Below are 21464 nucleotides of genomic sequence, written 5' to 3'. Positions count from 1 at the left end.
ATGCTCCCACCTCAGGTCCAGAAAGGCTCTCTTAATTGGATATTGTTGGGATCCTTGATGGGAGAAGCAGGCCTTGTGAAAACAAGTGCCAATTGGTGCTAATTACATGCCCCCTGGAAGCCACAGGGGTGGGTTTCTTTGTGGGAAAAAAAAATGGCACAATGTTCAAAGAAACTGCTGCAACCACCCAGAGAGGTTGACTTCTTAAAGAGAAAGGCCTGTCTGCAGGGAGATCAAGCTGATAACCTTAGCCTGGGGCCACATCGGGAGCTTCCCCATGGTGTCCCTGGGCTTTCTTAAAGCTTCCACAAAAGCCATTCCTTGACCTCAGCAGGTTACTCTGCTGATGGCCACTTACAAAGCAGGAAGCACCACGCTCTGGAAAAATCATCTTTTCTTCTTTCTGTCCTCTAAAATCTGCACTTTCTGGTGCTCTAATTTAGCAGGGGAGCACACCCATCAAGGACCTGGTCTATTTTATTTTTGTACTGCTTATTTCACTTGACACTTCAATACACTCAGCAGATAACCAGAACTTCTCATCACAAGAACAAACAACGCCTTTAAGTAAAAACAGAAGCTAGGGAGCATACTGGAAGTTCTGAACAGTCTTTATCCAAGTATGTTTTGTTCCTCTGATGCTGCTGATGGGTGCAGGTGCCTGGGAAACACCTTCGCACTTCTAGACACCCTCTTGTTCCGGGAGCTTACTTGAAAGCCAAGAGGGACCCACATGTGTAGGGGGCCTAAGTCCAGTCCATGCATGTTCTTTGGTTGGTGCTTCAGTCTATGTAAGCCTCCATGTGCCTAGGTTAGTTGACTCTGTTTGCCTGCCTGCCTTGGGATCACTTTCCCCTAACTGGGCTGCTTTGTCTGGCCTCAGTGGAAGAGTTTATGCTTAGTCGTGCCGTTACTTGATGTGCTGGGGTGGGTTTGTAAAGGCGGGCTCCAGTTTTCAGGGGAGAAGAGGAAAGTCGAGAAGGGGGAGGGTATAGGAGGGTGGGACCAGGAGGAGAGGAGGGAGGGAGCTGGGATCAGGATATAAAATGAATAAATAAATAAATTTAATAAAATGTAAAAACAAAAACAAAAATAAGAGGGACATTTGCCATTTATAAAAAGAAGAGGGCTGTAATATCTCTTATACATTAAAAAGTAAAGATAATAAGTGACTGATGTGATAAGGACATCCGGAGCTTTGTGCTCTTCTATTTGATCTTTATATACTTTCCATTATAGTGTAGATTTTGGAATGGGCAGCCAATGACTCTAACAGAGAAAACGGTTATCATAGATACCATATCGGTGCTCTACTGGTTACCAACTAGAATCGATCACTGAGGTAGGCACTCAAACTTCTATCTGTCAATTATCTTATATTCATAAATATATAGCAATGGCATTTTGCTTCCATTTTACAGATATGAAGAGTAAGTTAGGGAGAAATATAAGGGTTTTCAAATATCTACAAAGCAAGGAAACACAGGCCTAGACCTCCATCTGACTTCCAAATATTATTCATACATTGTGACCCTCCTTGGTGTGAGCTTTCCTAGGAAGATGTCATATGAACCATCTACTCACCGGAGGAATAGAAGACACTGACAGACCAAAGAAATGATTCTTCCTAGGACCAACTTGGTAAAACAATGATTTTTTTTTGAGATTACACACAGGTATACTGGTAGTCAATCTTCTACTTCTTATCCATGGCACCCGGAAGACCACATACAGCGAGTGGATTCTGGGGTGAGGACAAGTCCCAGGCAAAGATATGGTGGCTCTCCCTCTTTTCTGAGGGAATTAATAGCTTCCTTATTAAGTGTATCATAGACCCAGGTGTCCCCATGTTGTTCTGCTTATTTTCTTGTCTTGACTCTTGGCCAAGGTGTTCCTTAGCTGCCAAAGCAACTCTGCTTCAAGACCACCCAAGTTAACATCTCACCTGGAGTACACAGCTCCACCATGGCAGCTCCAGACATCTGGCATTTTCCTTCTCTTTTGGCAAAAACCTGTCCTTCAAATACATCTTGGCTCCTTCATATCAAGACCCTGCATCAGCATCGGCCTTTTGTGTTGGCCTATTCAAGGCTAGGTCTTTGTCAATTGATTATGTGACAACACTGATTTATAGCTTGCTGGTTGCATCTTTGATCTAGCACATGCAAGTCAACATTTCCCATTTGATGTCTCTAAAACTCTCCATTTATTCTGAACTCTTCATAAAATGGAAGAGATTGTACATAAAGGGTTCTTCTCTTTTTCTTCCTCCTGTGTTCCCCTCCTCCTTTTCCTTTCCCTACAATTTTTCTCATCTCTGAATATGGGAGTAACATTTTCTCCATTAAGTTTATATATCAGGGAAAAGAAAAACAAGAATCTCTGCCCCACTGATATACTACTTACAAGCTTTGTTAAGCTCTCCCAACATAGAACTCTCACTTATGACCCCCTTCCTTATCTCTTGCCCACGTATACAGTTAAAAGTTCTCAATGAGATTCCATTTATTCACCAACTAATTTACCAAAATTTGTCTTGGAGTCTCATTTTCAGCCAGAACCACTGCTCCATATAAGCCATTCATAGCATCATCTCAGTATTTTAACAGCTGAGCAGTCCTTTCAGTTAGCTCTATTGTGATATGGCTGATTGAAACCTAACTCTCTTTGTTTGCTTCAGAATTATAATATCCCATTTCTTTCACTTAGCTTTATTTCAATACTGTAATTTGGACGATTATCCAACAGAATTGCTGGCAAGCATCTGGAAGATATCAGTTTGAAAAGACCAAATACTAACTCTCCTATTAAAAGAAAATAATAATGTTTTTTAAGTTTCAAAATTATATTCACAGTAAAAAAAATATCCAGCATACAGTTCTCTGCTATAAAAAATGTTTGAAATCCTTAAACATAATCTTTGTTATATGAAATTTACAAATTGGGAATTTCACGTGAAAATTTATTTCCCACTCCTCAACATAAACCTCAAGTCACATACAGTTAATTCTACCCTTGGGACATCATCCACATTAGTTTGTCATTGATCAGTTTGAAAAGAACTGTTTTAGGACACATCCAAAAATAAAAATGACCAGTGTGTGTCCCAGAACCAACTCATTCTGTGGATGTGAGAGGAAGGGTTTCACAAGTGAAGCCAAAATCAATTACACTCCTAACCTAGAGAGGATGAAGGCCATCAATCATTGGAAATGCGAAGTCTAAAGTTGAGAGTGTCTTTTTCACTTTCCAGATAACCGATTATCTTTTATACGTTATTCTGCTCACTTAAGAGAAAGAAGCCCCACACAGACAGCTTTCTTGTGTCTTTTCTTATTAACTTTTTTCAAATGTCTACAGTCAGTAGAAAAGAGCAAAACACCAAACATCAGTTAGCAACCTCATCTAGCTAGCTTGGCTTCATCTACTCCCTCTAAGAAGGATCTTCCTTGCTGGTGCTTTTGTGTCCCTTGAAAATGAAATTCTTTTCCCCTAGGGCCCAGTCACTCCTTGGGTATATGTAAGTTGTAAGTATTAGACTCTGTGCTCTGGTCAGACAAGTCTCTAGGAAAGGTGCCCAGAGGCCCAAAGCAAGATGGAAGCCTGATTCCCGACTTTGAACCAGCTTGTAGACACTCACCAAGAGGCTATTAGAGCATCCTGAGGTAAGAGCTGGACCACGTTTGGTAAAAGCTGTTATTATTCAGCTGAACCACATCCACAGCACTCAGGGTTTCAGATAAAATCCTTGAGATGGTGATTTAAATTCCCCCATCTGTATAGCTACATCCTCCCAGAACCCAATGACTGTACATACTTATAAAATTTATCAAACTGAATTTTTAGTCCCTATGGTATGTAATAGAAAGCAAGAACATGGAGCTGATGCCAGAGCTGAAGAGTCCATTGGACTCACTCCTTATTTCTACAGTGGAATAGAAAGGCCATGGGGATTAACATGGAAGGATAACAGTCTGTTCCCCATGTTGTCACTAGCCAGATATGGGACATCTCAGCCTCAGTTAATGCATCTATAAATGCTACCAGTGAATCAAACCAGCTCCCAGACCAGTTTGAATATTTATATGCACCTCCACAAGATCCTCCTCGGGGTGCAAGGCAGTCTAACAAATGGCTATGTGTGGGTGTCCTACACCCAGGTTTCTTCCTCCAATGGAAAAAGTGAACATGGACGCAAAAGTGCATCTCCCTCTCCATCAGACTTTCTATATGCAGTGCTTCACACTCAAGGCCATTAGAACAGAGAGAAGTACTCATGAGGCCTGCCTGCCGTGTGTTCCCAAAGGCAGAAAGCATGCCTTACATCAGGCATGGCTTGTTTCAGCATATTGTGAGATGCACATTCTTTACATTGACTTCTTGGGTTCTCTAAGGGTGATGCACAAATAATGCTAGTTGTGTTTCTTCTACAATCTGGAAAACAGTAAAAAAAAAAATATCTCCACAGGCAAGGCAACATATGGGGGGGAAAGGACAGCTACACTTTCATGAAGGCCTTAGCCAAGTAGTTTGAGTGTGCCTGCTCCAGGAGATTTTTATTTATACCAAACCGTTTCTTTTGAATGGTTGTTATCTTGTCCTGTGCTTTATCACAGTCTTAAAATGAAAATGATCAACCTTCAGGCTAAATGCTATATACAGGCATATACATAATATTATAAATACGGCAGCAACATTTTGTATCAGCACAGCAGATAAAAGTGTTTCATAGAAGATACTGTAACTCCCTATTCCACAGGGAAGTCATGAAATAGCTAGGGGAAAGTGATGGTTTGCTACCTTTTGGAAATGATAGCAAATTGCATGTGCTAGACAGAAGTTTCCTCAGTTTTCCGATGAATGATCTTATGAGGGCTTCCAAAGCAGAAATACCTGTGAGCGCTGCCTGGCTTGTGCTGCACCTTCTACATAAACCATCATGGCCTCTGGGCTCATTGTTTTCTCCTTGCACTTTTTTGCTCAAATACAGACTTGGGATCCACTGGAGAAGCTGACTTGGATGTTCACTCACAGACTCACTCAAACTCTCTCTCTCTCTCTCCTGCCTTCTGCCTCTCCCTTCTAGTGAGGAATGCTTTTCTGCATCTCTGCCAACTTGCTTTTGCTGACCCTAATTTGTTACTAAGAACTTCATCCTTTATTTGTGGACTTACTAAAGACGGAGTCCCTAAGACATGACCCCAGCTCCCACTCTCAACCAGCAGACAACTTGGGCGTTTAGAACAGCATTGAACAAGACCCAGCCATGTGCTCGGACCAGGGCAGGACACAAAACACCAGGCAGGTCAGTGACAACACACCTCAGTGTCTTAGGAAGACAATAGCTCTACTCCCTCAGTTCACCCCTGATGCCAGGGTCTCTGAAACATTCTCAGAAGAACCTCTCTCCCTTTCTCTCTTACCAAGTAACAATGTGCAGGACATTACCATCAGGGTAGAGTAGGTGTAGGGATAGTGGTAGGCCAGGTAGCACGCATCCTCGTTGTGCGGGAAGGTAACTGCAAAGGTGAGGGTGTAATAGTGCTTCCCGGATGCTCCATCCATGGTAGCTGCATTCTTACGATAGTGATTTCTAAACAAAGAAAAAGACAAGATGAGGATAAATGAAGATAAGCATGGGATGAAAATGCCGATAGGGTGAAAAGGCCCTAGAGTTCCAAAGGTCAGAACCCTCCTGACAAGAGAACCATAACTCAATGATCAAAAACACTTCTGTGGGCAAAACTAAGAAAATGAGAAAACAGGCAAGTGAACTGACAGCCAGCTTCACGTATCAGTTCAGGCACACATCAGCTTGACCCAGCATCTCCCACATGTGCTATACGTACTGTGGCTTCCCTGGCTGCAACTGCTAATGAACACTACTTAACCACTGCGCTGGGAAACAGGATGATGTAAGCAGTTCTGTTTCATACTGTCCTATGGCAGACATACATCCAAATTTTGGTTTCCCCATCTTTGTCACTCTGCACATAAAGCACATCTGACCCCTTTCATTTTGTTGTATTTTTGCTATATATCATGTCCAGAAACTGTCTTTTGTTGCATATCACCCATCCTCTGGCTCTGATATTTATCTTGACCCCTCTTTTGTGTTGTTTCCTAAGTTTTGGAGCAGGTAATATAGATAATCCTACTGGGGCTGAACACATCACCATTTTGTCTTGGTGCCTTGACTAGTTATGAGTCTCTGCATTAACTGCCTCCTGGTATAATAAGAAGCTTCCCTGATTAAGTCACAATACAGCACTAATCTGTGGATATTGTTAACATGTAGCTCATACCCTATGCATCTGACAAATGGACTTATTAGCTATAGCCACAAAACGTTGAATTCCGTCTCAAGATTCACATGTGTCCTCTTTTGTTGCTGCTGCAATAACTCATTGTGCTAATGAAGAAATGAAAGCTTAGAAAAACTAGTTGACCTTAAAGCAATAAAGTGCTGCATACAAGATTTGAACTCAGATTTCTCTAGCTGAAAACACTGTTCTTTTCACTGTATCATGAGTTCTTTGGAAAGGAATGTCTTTGCCATCCTAAAGGTAACTTCACTTCTTAGAGCCCAAGAGTGCACATTTTCCTTTGTCAAAAACGAAGAACCAATCTTGATACTTCGGAGAGCAGTATCAAAGTAAATTGCACCCAGAAGTACATTCCAAGCAATGTTTTCCATACACGCTGCCTGTTGATGTTGAGACAGCTGTACAGGCTTTCCTGAGAAATGTTATCATCCAGGCTGCATGACAGTAGAAAATACACATAACACCAAAGAGACAGTTCCACCTTGCATTACCTTGCTGGCCCATTGTGTGGTTTTATGGGTCAGGGTAAGAAAGAAGGAAGAAAGAAGGAAGAAATAGATTATGTGTGTTTTCATTCAAAATATAGAAACTGGATACTCTTTTCCTCCTTTAGCTGTCATCATGTTCCCCTGACCACCACTAAGCAAAAAATGCAGTTGGATAAGGAAGGAACTAATAGCATGCTATTGTATTTTCTGTGTTCTTTGTGGCGTTTCCATTTTTTTTTTTTTTAAATAAAACTAGGGATAGGTGTATGAGGGGTTGTCAGTCCTTCCAACTACAGCCTAATACTCTTTGCTTGCTTCAACTACCAGTCACATAGCAACCTGGAAGCTTTCATTTTGGGGGAAAGATGATGCCAATGTAACAACACAAGGTGCGAGCAACTGGCCCGCACAGCTTTTGAACCACACTAATGGAATTAGTGCTTACAGAATTAGCTTCAAAAGAGTTTCTTCCCCCACGGTGTTATCTAGATCTTGATATCTAACTGGCTCTGTTTTTTCCAGGTTTCCCCAAAGTTTTGAAGTTTCTCCAAAAGCTAAGACTCTGGTTATTAGAAAGTATGCAGAAAAGCAGATGGCCGCCCAGGAGGCACGGGAGACACATGTGTTCTGTCTCTATTTGCTTTCTGATTGCACTTGCAAAGGTTCCAATGAATAGGCACATTTCCTTATACCTAGCGGAATAACAGACAGGGATTGGTCAGTTACAGCTCCTAACTGAAGGAAATGAGCCAGGGGCACTGCTTTAAAGCATGAAAGAGTGTCCAATCCATAAACAATATACATGTGAGTATGCATGCATGTGCATGCGCATGCGCACACCCACCCACATACAGACACACAGACACACACACATACACACTCGTGAATATGAAGACAACTGGAAGCATCATCAAATGCCACTGTCTCCAGATTCTCCACACATAAACAGTGACAACAGAGTCAGCATTTTGACTTGAAAATAATAAATTTCCATAAGAGCCAGCTATGCTGGCTGGTCCTATCTGGCAGTGGCCTTGCTTTTTTACAGGCCTGCCCATGAAATGTGAAGAGCAGTAGTTGCATGCAACATTAAGTATCGATGCTTTATAAGTTTCACACTGTACACTGAAATCATATTGCAAGGACGTTTACCTAGCACAAAGTTAGCCTACCTTTCCTTGCTACAGAGAGCACGAAAGAGAGAGCAATGACACCTCTGTATCTGTCGATATGTATGTTCTATGCCACTGAAACCACCCTGGACTCCAAGGAAAGACCAATTCCAGTGGCATCGAAGGAGAAATAGCATGGGCTGAGTCCAGGATTTTAAGATTCCATGATCCCAGTGATAGAGGAAAAGGAATTTAGATGGTAGTTTTGACTATAATTAATCTTCTCACACACATGTATATGTAAACACACACACATACATACACACATGAAAGAGAGAGAGAGAGACACAGAGAGAGAGATGACAGACAGACAAACAAACAGAGACAGAGACAGAGAGATAAGACAGAGACAGAGACAGAGGCAGGGCTGGGGAGATCTCTTATTACTCCTTATAGGCTGAGGGTATCAGGTTCCTCCCTGGCAAGCTAGCCTTTCCCAAGATGGTTGTACCATACTAGGACATATGGAAATCAGAAACTAAACATCAGCTTGTAGGGAAGGAAATTCAGCTGGAGAAAGTTTTGCTGCAACCTCTAGAGATGGGTCTAAATTCTGGATGAACCTAAAACAATTGCCAGACTTCACCACTATATACTCTTCTGGTAATCACACTGCAGAGCAAGGGACAGTACCCCCAGACAATGTTTATTTTCAGAGACCTTCCGTGAAATGTCTAGTGAGCCTCTAAAGTGGAATATGGCTGTCATGATTCAATTTCTTCACAGCAGAATAAAATGTACCAATTAGTTGTTTTTGTTTTCTCAGTTATGGTGTGAACACACTGAAGGATGTCTTCAGGGCAGTGGCATCCGTCCTTCCTACATTAGCTATTTCCTTTACAAGGGTAGAGAAGACCTTTGTCATCCTCTTCCCTTGCCCTCTTCCCTTCTCGCAGCTCAAACATTTCCCCTTCCAAGAATCTGTCTACAATATCACACACAGCCCCTTGACACTTGTATCTTCCCCACTGCTAACATCCATCACAAGGAGCAGGTTTATTCCTCAGTGTGTCGGCATTTGTGTGTCATGTCCAGACAAGGCAACTGTTCGGTTGAAGTTTACAGAATAAATGGAGTTAAGATCCCTTGTATAATAATTACGATGACTCACCTATTTTGTGTCATTCTTAATGTTACCCTTTCAGTGGAAATACTTTTTACGCATTCTATAGGTGGAGACATCAGGGCTTTGGTGATCACTACTGCCAAGTATCTTGAATAATTCCACACAAACAGTATTCAGTGTGGATTTAGCTCTGAAATTAAGATTGTTTTCATTGTATCATTTCCCTCCAAGAAATGGACATAGGGACAAGAGAAATTTAGTTCAGTACAACAAGTAAGAATCTGGGACCTATATACACGAGGACTGCTACAAACTTAGAGTCCAAAACAAAAGCAAAATATAAAATAATCCAAGTGAGAGCTAGTGAAAGTGACCTCTATACTCAACATCAGTATTTGATTTATTTAAACTGGTTCTAGTAATTACCGCTTAAAAATTACTAGTGTGAATTGAATACCTACAGTGCTCACTATCTTTGGCTTACTGTGTGTTTTATCCCATGCCCTTTAATCCTCAGAACTGCTCTGTGGAGATAGATACCACTTTTATACTCATTTTAGAGACAAAGAATCTAAGATTGAGAAAAGTTAGAGTAATTTGCCAAAGGTCACTGTGATGAAGAAATGATAGAAATTTACTCACTGGGATAATTTTCTCTTTGAAGCATCTCTTCTGGAAGAAGAAGAAGAAGAAGAAGAAGAAGAAGAAGAAGAAGAAGAAGAAGAAGAAGAAGAAGAAGAAGAAGAAGAAGAAGAAGAAGAAGAAGAAGAAGAAGAAGAAGAAGAAGAAGAAGAAGAAGAAGAAGAAGAGAAAGAAGAGAAGAAGAAGAAGAAGAAGAAGAAGAAGGCAGAAGAAAGAAGAAGAAGAAGAAGAAGAAGAAGAAGAAGAAGAAGAAGAAGAAGAAGAAAAAGAAGACGAAGAAGAAGAGGAGGAAGAGGAAGATGAGGATGAGGAGGAGGAGGAGGAGGAAGCTCTCAGATTAGCTGGACCTTAGGCACATTGTCTTGGGACAAAGATGCAAAGATGACCTGGGCTATTCTGACCCAGCTGCTCCACTGCTCCCTGAACAGTGGAGCATCTTTGGAACAACTTCAGAAGGATTTACACTTTTGTAACCATAAAGCCTTCAATGAAGCAGGAAGCAAAGTGCACATGGTACCTACAAATTGCTCACAAATATTCCAGGAAGTTGCGTGTCATTACTGTTACTCTCTGTGTGTATAAAATTAGCAAACACTGAAGCCACGTTTGAATTAGGTAGTCTCACAATGATGATGGCTCTTTAACAAGGGTACATCATTTTACTTAATGAAATCTAATAAGGCACAGCAGCCAACTCGCTGGGCTTCCCGGTGACTGCAGAATCCCTAATATTCTATATAGCACCAAATCTCTCTCCTGAGATCCCTTGGAAGGATAGATGATGGCAGCGCTCTTGTATGGCATTCATCTTCATGAATGAGCTGTTCCATCTCCTCTCATGAGCAGAGATAAATGTCAGAAGAGATCAAGTGCAGTGTATTACATGGCCACTCAGCGCCTGCAGCTTCCCTCCCTCTGCCCTTCAACATAGAGATTGCTTTAGACCAGAGCTGGGGGAGGATGGGGAAAGGTGTGATGCCTTGCCAGAAGGGAAAGCAGGGCACAGGAAGGTAAATAAAACAAACTAACGTGTCCTTGCCTGCTTTATGAGAGGCACAGAAAAATGAGTCCACTCATTTTGCCCTTCTCGCTCTCTCTGGGTACTCTTGGAAGTATGTAGAATCTGGAAGCAGAGTGGAAGGAATAGTATGTAACCGGTAGGGGACAGGGGGAGGACTAGATTGTGCACACAGATTGTATGAATAATTTCTCTTTAAACATATTATTTATCTAGGTAATAAAGAAATTAAAATGCCTAATGTGCAATGTGAGGATTGACCTGACTGGTCTCTGCAGCCCTGTCAATCATACATGATAAATAATTACAAAACAAGCTTGACTTGGAGCCAATGAAATCAAATCCTCCTCCCTGTTTCATTCCAGGGAGAGATCATAAAAACACACTAAATTATACATCAGCTGTTTTCTTAACAAAACATCATCATGGCCACAGCAAGGGTTTGCTGGGGAGAGGAGCAGGAATAACTGGTCCCTGACTCTGACTTTTGCTTTTAGCTTCTGGCAAAGTGTTTAAATATCCAGAAGCATATTTTTGACAGGTCTGTAGATTAACTTATCTAAACTAAACTTTGTACTACTGACAATTGTCTTTGCAGCATTTTATTTAGAAATCAAAGATTGATGACAGCATTAGGTTGCACACAGAAAGCAGGAAAAGAGATGAGCAAAATGCATATGGAGGAGCCCCAGCCCTTCAGTCCTGGCTCTCTCTCAAGAGTGCTTTGTGTCTGGAAGTAATCTGATTAGATGTGAAAGCTACTACAGTTTTTCAAAATTACGTAAAAGTGTGGATGCACATACACAGAGAGAGAGAGAGAGAGAGAGAGAGAGAGAGAGAGAGAGAGAGAGAGAGAGACAGAGAGAGAGAGAGACAGAGACAGAGACAGAGACAGAGACAGAGACAGAGACAGAGACAGAGACAGAGAGATACCACGAGAGTTTTGTTTGTTTTCCAGACGTGGTGTCACTATACAATCTAGGCTGGCCTGGAACTTGGGCATGAGCTATACCTATAGTTTCAATAATGAACTCCATTGCAAAAGTATGGTGTGTCCTGAGCTATCAGTAGAATAAAAGTGGAGAAAAAAAATATTTGTTTCATCTCTTTCTCATCATTTTAGTATTTTTATGTTTCTTACTGTATGTAATAGTAAAATTAGGTAAAATAATTTATTTTAAAGTAACTTATGAGCAAGTATTTGTTAGTACATATAACTATGTCCTATTGCTAGTGACGAGCTACCAGAATCACTTGAAAGCTACTTGTAATTGGCAACCAGTGATGGCACAAGTCAGTCAATACACCTTTGAGATTGCTCACTGTTGGTGTCAACTTTCAAACAAAATGGAGGCCCCGTTCCTTCCAAGTGTTCTTTATCTTTCACACTTGCATTAAGTACCCAGATATCCCACTCATTGCTCTCCTTACATTGAGTCTCGTGGCATCCCTTGAAACATGACACTAACTCTGAATTTAATGTCACATTGATAACACAACACCTGAGTTTGCACACTAACATAGGGAAGACTGAGAAGCCAGGAGGTCAGGCTCCCGCTGTCGAGTGCTCCAGAGAGAATAAATGCAAGGATGAAAAAGGCATTCTCTACAGTGCAGCCAATCACAGACTGAGATGGGAAACAGAGTAGAAGATGTTGTACAGTGAAAGTATTTCATAATAGACGAGGTGTAGTAATCCGTGGGTGAATAGAGTTAGGCATGTGTGTGTGTATGTATGCATATATATATATATATATATATATATATATATCCTGTTGTTACATCATATTATTGGAAATGTGTTAACATAATGTGGTAATTGTAAAACAAACTGCATCACAATGCAGCAGCCTTATCCATTCATCTCTGTTATATTCGTGGCTGGAATGTGAAAAATGAATTACATTATACATGCATGGTTTTCATCTTGCTCCTCTGCTACTCCTTAATCAAATAACAATTGTCTTGTTAATGAATCTAAAAGCTATTAACATTGGCTTCCCTTAGGCCAGGGCAGTGTTCTTGGGTACTTGTCTTCATCTTTCTCCTTTAAGGAGACACCTGCCCCAATTGAACTTCATCCTTACTTCCCACTTCCAAGAAAAGCCGCCCACCAGTGAGCTCCATGTCACTGATGTAATAATGCAAGACCTTATGTCAGAGCAATCCTCATGTTCCAGACCCCAAGCAGTCCCCACGTTAAATCTTTTACATCCATGGGCATTGTTTTCAAAGGAAATTCAAAGACACTCCTGACACAATAAAAATTAGATGTCATATTTGTTCCCTGCAATTGTGAACTCTAAAATGCTGAGGTGATTTTTTTTTTTAACCTAAATCTTGCTGTACCATAAAAAGAGTCCTAGGGGGTCCTAAGATAAGTGGGCCAGGAAGTAATTGCCATTTATGTGAAAGGAAAGCCAACAAAGTTGTAATATTTTGCTATTCTTCTAAAGAATATATGAAAATGCTACTTGCATTCATATCTTAATACATCAAGGGCTGAAGCTGCCACCTCCTTTACTGCACACTGTTAGTCGGCTCCGTGCTGGGCTTTGTGTGCAGCTGTTACCTCTATGGTGATGTCTGCTTTTATCCAAACAGAGCATCAAGACCCCTGACCTTTGCTGTCAATACCATGTCCAGAGCCTTAAAGCAGAGAGATATTAGGTGTATATACCTTCCTTCTCCCAGAAGGTGACAACTATCCCAAACTGTAGATTAGCTGCTCATAGTATATTTATTAGGAGCCTCTTATAGTCATAGAAAAATGAGCCATACTTTAGCTGAGAAAAATAGATACTAGCCTAGCCTATTAATTTTTATGAGATCCAGCAATGAACTAGCAAGGCATTGTGTAATATTCCTTACCATTTATTTATGTATTTCAATTTTATTTTCCATATACAAAAATGCACATGTAAATAACAAATCCATTTATTTCATTAAGGATATGGATATTTTATGTTTTCATCACAATTTTACAGAATAAATTGATGAAACTGGTTATTGATTGAAAACTAAACATGAATAATGCATCCTTCCCTTTTCTGTTTTGTACACAAAACTACCTTGCTCTGGAGGAAGGCGTGCACATGCACATTTGCTGTATAGCCATGCCCCTGTGCCCATGAAACATGAAGCACATGTGCATAGGGGCAGGACCCAGAACCCCAGCCTTCCTCTTCACTGGATCCAGTGGAAACAGGTAAAGGACTAAGGTTTGAAGTGGCAAACACGGCTTCAGCTTCAGCCTGTACAACTTCTAAGACCTGACTATATATATATATTCAATAGTTTTTACAATCTTGTGTGAAGAGAAACTACCCATTTTTTCTTAATTCCAAAGGTAGTTGGGAGTCTAATATGAGTACCACATAACCTAAAATGTCTCTGGGCAAGGCATTGACAATAAGTATGGTGGACAAACAGGTAGCATATATTTATAATAGCAACAGAGAAAAAGTTTACCCTATGAGCATACAAAGGGGGAGGAGGTCCCCCTCAGGCACAGACATAGGGGAGGGGAATAAGGGGGAAATGGGAGGGAGGGACGAATGGGAGGCTACAAGGGATGGGATAACCATTGAGATGTAACAAGAATAAATTAATTTAAAAAAATAAAGTGAAAAAAAAAACAAAAAAAATCAAAGAATAAAATAATACTAAAATTTAAAAAAAATGCAAAAAAAAAAAAAAAAGAAAAGAAAAATGAGAGTAAATGTCTACATAGATCAAATGAAGCCAACTGCATTCTAACATACTTGTAGTAACAAATTTCAGAGCCTGTCCGTATCCAGGCAGGTCGACCAAGAAGAGCCTCTTTCACAGAATACAGGGTTGGCTGCATTCCTGCAAAATAAAAGGAAGGCTGAAACTACAAGAAAAGAAAAAAGCCAAATGAAGAGTACAGCAGTAGGCTGAATGGTGACCCATAAAAATACCCAGTTCGTGGTCCCTCAACGCTATGCTGTGAATGTTCACTATATACAGTCAAAGAGACTTTACAAATATTGAGCCAGGCTGAGTATCCCTGTGTGTCTTGAATGTAACCACGGATATTTTGACAAGGAGGAGGCAAAGAGGGGTTTAACTAAAGAAGAGAAGCAATGTGACCAGACATATTAAAGGTACTGTGCTACCAGCTTTATAGAGGAAGGCGCCATAAGCCACGGGATGCAAGGAGAACATCTCTTGAATTAGAAAAACAGCAGACATTCTCCAGTAAAACCTCTAGCAAGAACATAGCCCTGGATACACTTAAAGCCGCATTTTTATGAAAATGAATGTAAGAGGTAAGGCTCAAGTTTTACAGAAATGAGTGACCGTCTGTTCCAGGCAGTATGGACTAGAGGCAGGGCCTGCAGTCATCTGAACTAAAGGTAGCACCCATACTTATTCTATTAAAAAAAACACCAAATCCAGTGGTTAGCTAGCTTTCCCAAGTAGGTCCCAGGGATTTAAGCATTCTCCAGAGGTCTCTGAGTGCGTAAAACAATGTTCAAGTAGATTTTGCAGCTCTCCTGTCCTGCGGCAAGCCGGCCCATATATTTGTTTAGTCTTTTGATGTTTAGAGGATGGAATGCAGAAATAGTGAGAGCACCTTTCAGACTCCTAAGTCTACACATCAGAATGCACTGCACTATCATGTGCCGGAGTGAGAGTCCCTCACTGCACTTCCACATGTGCACTGTGTTTCTTGTTTTTCTTTTTTTCTTTCTTGCCTCTTGCAGTATGTTTTTATCACTCTTCTTACAAAAGGAGAAATATGACCCTCTGTCTCCAGCAGGCTATTGAGTTGGAAGCACGGTGTGCACTGTGTTTCAATCTGTTGACCACTGTCTTGCCGCACTGGCCACCAAATCACATCAGGCCACCCTCGACCTCTGGGACTGTCAGGGGGCTTCTGATCATAATACAAACAATCACGAAGTGACCTGTTCCCTGATCCCCAAGGGTTCATACCGTAGTTGAACTGGCTGTTGGGTTTCTCGCAGTTGATGACATTGAAGCGGTAAGGGACAGCGGCCCACATGCCGCTCACCTTGAAGTAGAACCACTGCTGGTGCTGGGAGCTGTTCACATCAGCGTTAATCAACAAGTCATACTCAAACCTGGAAAGTCAGGAGCAAGGTAAAAGCTGGAGTTGCTCTTCCAAGAAAAAAATGATACTTTTGTCCTAATTCATGTACACTCTCCCTTTCCTGAGCCCATATAAATGGCATTTGACTTAGTTAAGGTTTCTATTGCTGTGACAGAATAGCATGACCAAGGGGATTCATTTAGCTTACACTTCTGTGTTATAGTCCATTATTGAAGGAAGTTAGAAAAGGAACTCAAACAAGGCAGGAACCTGGGGGCAAGAGGTGAAGCAGAGGCCACAGAGGGCTGCTGCTTACTGGCTTGCTCATCATGATTTGCTCGGCCAAGCTTTCTTATAGAACTGCTCAGGAATGGCCCCACCCACAATGGGTTATGCTCTTTCCATCAATCACTAATTAGGAAAATATCCTACAGCTAGAAGTTAGGAGGCATTCTCTCAACTGAGCTTTCTTCCTTTCAGATAACTCCAGCTTGTGTCAAGTTAACAAAAACAAAAAACAAAAAACAAAAAACAAAAAACAAAAAAAAAAACAAAAAAAAAACCCTGACAGCACAACATTCTATAGGGATAATTATGAAAGGATAGAACTTGGTAACAAGATATGAGAGTAGAGCAGAGCTAACCAATAGGGTCCTACCTCTCCCCCTATGCCTTTCAGGACCACACCAACGAGTTCAGCATGCAATGACTGAGGCATACTCTACTGGGTGGGTAAATCAAGCCTACCAGCAATTCTATGACCTTCATTGTCTACTGTCTCCACAGTGCTCACTCAAGAAAGTAGACATTAAAAGTCCTTACTAGGATGTTTATCTTCTTCCAATTCACTCTGCTCTGACTACAACTGATGTATTTATGCCTTCCCGTGGCAGCAACGTAAGCAGAACCTCAACTGGAAAGTATCCACCCAGGAGACCTTTAAGTAACTATTACCTCTTGGGTCCTCCGAATTTGACTTTAGAAATAAGAGATTATGCAAACAGTATGTGATTCCCTTTCTTTAGAAACCTATGCCCTTATTTGCATCTCCCTCTCTCCTTTCTTCCATGCTTAAATCTATCTTAATTTTTTTCTTAACAAACTTTAATGTTGCTGTGAGAAAAAGAAAATATAAACAGAAGCCATACGGCAAAGTAGAGGCTGAGCTGATAGAAGGAGAAGTGGGCTGTAAAAGAACTTCGACATGCCCGTCCTTTCTTTAGCCTTAGTACCTCAGTTCGTCTCCCTTATGTATCAGGCTTTGTTGAATTAATTCATGTACAAAACAAAATCAACAAAAGAAGCCTGTATATAACTCTTCCCCTGAAAACTAACTTCCAAAATGACATGTTAAATCTGAGCCACACTAACTTCTAGGCTTAAGTCATGGAAAATGTGTGTCCCTGGATAAGAGCATGCTCAGTGAGTGCTTACTGTGTGTGAGGCACTACTCAGAGAGTTTTGTGCATATTGATTAACCATGAGAAAACAGTTGCAGCATAGGTGTTACTGCTATCTGCATTCTGTAGATGAAAATATAAAGGCGTGAAGTAAGCTAGGCCACCTAGAAAGAGGTGGAGGTAACCCTGGTTGTTTTATTCCAGCATGTGTGGCTACTATACCATGAACTACTGTAAACTGAGTGGTTTGTCAAATGTCAGCTATATAAAGATCATAGATGTAGCAAATCCAATCCCCTCCTCTGTGGTAGAATTGTGTTACATCAAAAGAGCATGAAGAATGATTTTTTTTTCACTGCAAGTGGAAAGGGATCATTTCTTCCATTTTAGCTTTATGTATCCCTAGCCTGCCCTTGCCTGTGGAGTCACTTTCTACTAACGAAAGCTCACTGGTAGCTTTTGCCAGAAATACAGAGCAGGGTCCCTGGAATGAAGGATGGAGATCCAAGAGTGTTGCCTCCCAAATACAGCCCCGTGGAATAAATAGTTATCAGGAGGAAAAGGAACAGGGAATGTCCCCGATGCTTCTGTGTCAACAGGTCCAGCCTTGGAATAAGGGAGGCATAAATATAAATACACTGAGAGAAGTCTCTTACACTGAAATGTGGGAGTGCTATTTGAAACATAAGGTATATTTATGGATGTAGTGAATAGCTCACCATGCTAAGACATCAGCCAGTGGGTTCCCTCATTGTCTGTTGATAAACATTTGACAAATAACTAAGAAAGGAAAGCCTTTATTGGTTGGTTGTGTTTACTAATTGTCTTGGTAAAGATACTTTACGATGTCTGTTTTTAAGCTATCAATATGAGGTCACTAAGCAGGTAATGGCAAGAAATGGGCAACACCTGCTCATCTATAGTGCCAAGAGCCACATCTGTGGCTGTTCCTACTTACTCACGCACTTGGATGGCTTTACGAAGATTTCCTGATTCAAACTTGGAGTAGAACCTTAAGCAATTGGAAACAGGACCTTGCAAAGGGCTGTAAGAAAAGAGAGAATGTGTGAACATGTCGTATTGCTACATTTGGACAGTCTTATGTTCCTTAAAAGTAAGATGTCTCTTATAGTATTTGAAACAGTATAGTCACCATGCTGGTTTTAGAAACAGAAATGGGTTACCGATATGGAATACTCCTATTAACTTGCCACTCATAGAATCTCCATGCCTTCCATTCCATAGATGTTCAAGACCACCTACCAAGGCTCGTCTAAACTGAAGGCAACTTTGTTTATAATATCATGTGGCTGGAGGAGCCTCTGGACATCCTCAAGTATCTTGATCCTTGAAAAAAATTGAAAACGATATAAGTGTTGGAGCCCACTTTTTACCTCAGTCTCACAATTCCTTAAAGAAACATAGGTGGCAAGTGCTTAACAGTGCCTCAGCCTTAGGTTCAAGGGTTACACACAGCACTCTCTGTCTTCTTCCTCCTCTTTATTAAAGCATAAAAATACATGAGCAGTAGGAACACAGGGGAAGATGACAGGTATTATTTGAGGTGTCCATAGCTTGAAGAAAGTCGTCAAGAGAACCTGGCCTAGAGTACTATAGATTTTCTAGCTGTGTAAGAAAGACGTTTCCTTGCACTGGTAGGGCTTTTGGGTGGAAATTACCACCATTGGCCATTGGCATCCTTGCAGCTTGGGTGACTCCAGGGAAGCTTTCTGCTTCATATTTATTCTGTACATTTGTGTTCCTGGGACTCTGTTCTAGAAGGCTGAGGTCAACCTTCTGTAAAAGTGACAAGAAAAAAAAAAAAGTTGTCTGTGAGATTTAAGAAAGAGATAGGGAAGAAGTTTAAGAGGGACTTCTAATCCCTCTTCACATTTCCAATTAATTTTGTTGACATCGGGTAAAAGAATGGTGAAGTTGAGGTGGACCCGAGCCCTGGACTGAGAATAAGAGGTTGTGTGCAGAAGTAAGATGGGCATAGACTATCCATGCGGCCTTAAGAATGAGGACTCTAAGCAGAAAAGTCATGTTGTGATCAGGCAAGAATCCAAGTAGGAACAGTTCTAGGGACCCACTATCAAAAGAATAATTTGCTGAAGACATGAAATTTAAATTATAGAAACATTTTGATCTGTATGTTTAACTCATTTAACTCTACTAGATTAAGGTGTGTGTTGGTGTGTGTGTCTGCATGTGTGTGTCTGCGTGCGTGTGTGTGTGTGTCTATGTGTGTGTGTCTGTGTGTCTGTCTATTTTCCCTTTGAGAGAAATATATTTTCCTTCCTTTTGTCAGACTTTATTTTAATCTCATTATCCTGATCCAAGGACAACACAGACTTTCTTGAACTCTGGGAACAATCTATTATTAGTCAAGATATCTGCTCTGGAGAACATGTGGGCTGTTTTTTTTCCCATCCCTTTCTCGGTAATACAGCAAAACCACACTCCAAATTCTAGGTCTATGGAATAGAAGTATACTATTTTTCTCTATCAACAAGAAACCAAACACCAATTTGTAGTGAATACAAAATAGGTCGCAAATAATCAGCTTCTTATTTTTCTGAAAAGATTTCTTTTAGGAAAGGTTCCAGTATGTGGCAACACTAGATGGCGGTCCCCTACTGTGATAGCTTGCCATGGATATGATTTGAGGGTTTATATTCGAACTATCCAATGAATTTTTCCACAGAAGTAAATACTACCACGGCACCATACTTGGTTTATAAATTCTTCAGTTTAAAGGTAATATTATATGTCTCCAAAGGGATTTAAGGTTCTATAGACTAATGATCACTTTCCTACAAAAACCAGATTATCTGCATAAACCATCCCATCTATGAAAATATTTAGAAGAGAAAATCTATAACTTCCAAGTCAGTAGAATCCTCACCTCTGTACTCCCAATTTGCGATCCAGCATGGGCTGAGCAGTGGGAGGTGGACAGTGCCCCCAGAGATCAGGAAATGCCATCATCTTGAACCTCACAGCAGATCTTGTTCTCCTAGCATTGGCCATATAAAGATGAGGATCATGGAAAGGTATGTTCTTGGGATGTGTGTGCAGAAGCATCTCTGCTGCTTCTTTGCTTTCCGCTGGCTTAGTAGAGTTGGAAAATGAGGCAGTTATCCTTGGGCAAGAAATGGCATCTATGTCCCAATCAGCCTGTTCTAGGGAAGCCTGAATGTCAGAGGTATCATGTCCAGAGGAATCCATCCCAAGGCCATTTTGTTGTAGACTTTGGTTCGCACTTGTTACCAGTCTTTGTTTTGAGGATGGCTGTATGCTGGACTTCCCTCCCTTCACCTTGTGCAGAATGAAAGGGTGGGCTGCATCTTCTCTTTCTTGTCCCCAGGAGCTGTGCTCCCTGCAGAAGCACTGCTGTCTTAGAGAGCTAGCACTTGGAATGTGCTGGTGATCGGCATACAGAGTGTCTTTGATGTTCAAATCATCTTCATATTTGGGTTCTGGTTCCTTCTAGTTCAACATACAAAAACACATGCATTAATGTTTGCTTCCAGATAAAGAATACAATTTGATTCCTATGCTAGCTGTCTGGATCCAAAGTTATGTGTGATCCTTATGATTTAGGGGCTTTTTCAATGTGTCAACCAAAGGGGAAAAAACTAAACCTTACAAGTAAACAGATACCAGGATCACACAAAACTCATGCTCAAAACGGGCCTCCATGGGTCTCATATAATTCTATACAATGTATAAATTTTTTCCAGCCTCCCCCCTCCCCATTCAATTACAGTCTAACTGAACAACTTCATTTATAGGGGCCTCAGTGATACACAAAGGAAAACCTTTCATTGTGCCCCAGGCATTGACTTTGATTTGAAGAAAATTTGGATTTTTTTTTTAACATCTTTACTGATATTTTCTTCCCTGAAACTTTGAGCACTGAACCTCTTCTGCTTTCCAGAGTGAAATAAGATATATCAGCTCCTCTCTATATGTGTCTCTCTATGTCCTTTTATGTGGCTGGACTCATAATTTGTTCAAAAGGGATAAGAAAACAATAGAGACCAAAAGATAGATCTGTGTTTTGATATTAGCAACAGCAGCAACTATACACTGGATCAGCATCACCAGACCTAAAGTGTTCATTTTGCCTTTACTAATACAGAAAGCCTGGAATCTGGATGGTGACCTTTAACAATTCATCTATGGTGATGACTTTCCCAACTTGGCAAAAGAACACCTAAATCATGCAGAATTTTCATTTGCCTCTTAGTGTGGAGCCAGGGC

General features: G+C 40.8%; 1 protein-coding gene across 1 annotated transcript in view; it reads right to left on the bottom strand.

Annotated features, from left to right (window-relative positions):
* Positions 1 to 21464, bottom strand: part of Agbl1 (AGBL carboxypeptidase 1) — a 623278-nt gene that overhangs the window by 449545 nt on the left and 152269 nt on the right. The window contains exons 11-16 of the mRNA XM_051148740.1: positions 20104 to 20684; positions 18459 to 18542; positions 18154 to 18240; positions 15678 to 15826; positions 14477 to 14564; positions 5449 to 5593 (exon numbers count right to left, since the gene is read on the bottom strand). Of these exons, the coding sequence (XP_051004697.1) occupies positions 5449 to 5593; positions 14477 to 14564; positions 15678 to 15826; positions 18154 to 18240; positions 18459 to 18542; positions 20104 to 20684 (1134 nt within the window). The remainder of the gene's footprint in view (positions 1 to 5448; positions 5594 to 14476; positions 14565 to 15677; positions 15827 to 18153; positions 18241 to 18458; positions 18543 to 20103; positions 20685 to 21464) is intronic.

This window comes from Acomys russatus, chromosome 7, assembly GCF_903995435.1.
Source record: "Acomys russatus chromosome 7, mAcoRus1.1, whole genome shotgun sequence".
Taxonomy (NCBI): domain Eukaryota; kingdom Metazoa; phylum Chordata; class Mammalia; order Rodentia; family Muridae; genus Acomys; species Acomys russatus.
This window is presented reverse-complemented; position numbering and strand designations above follow the sequence as displayed.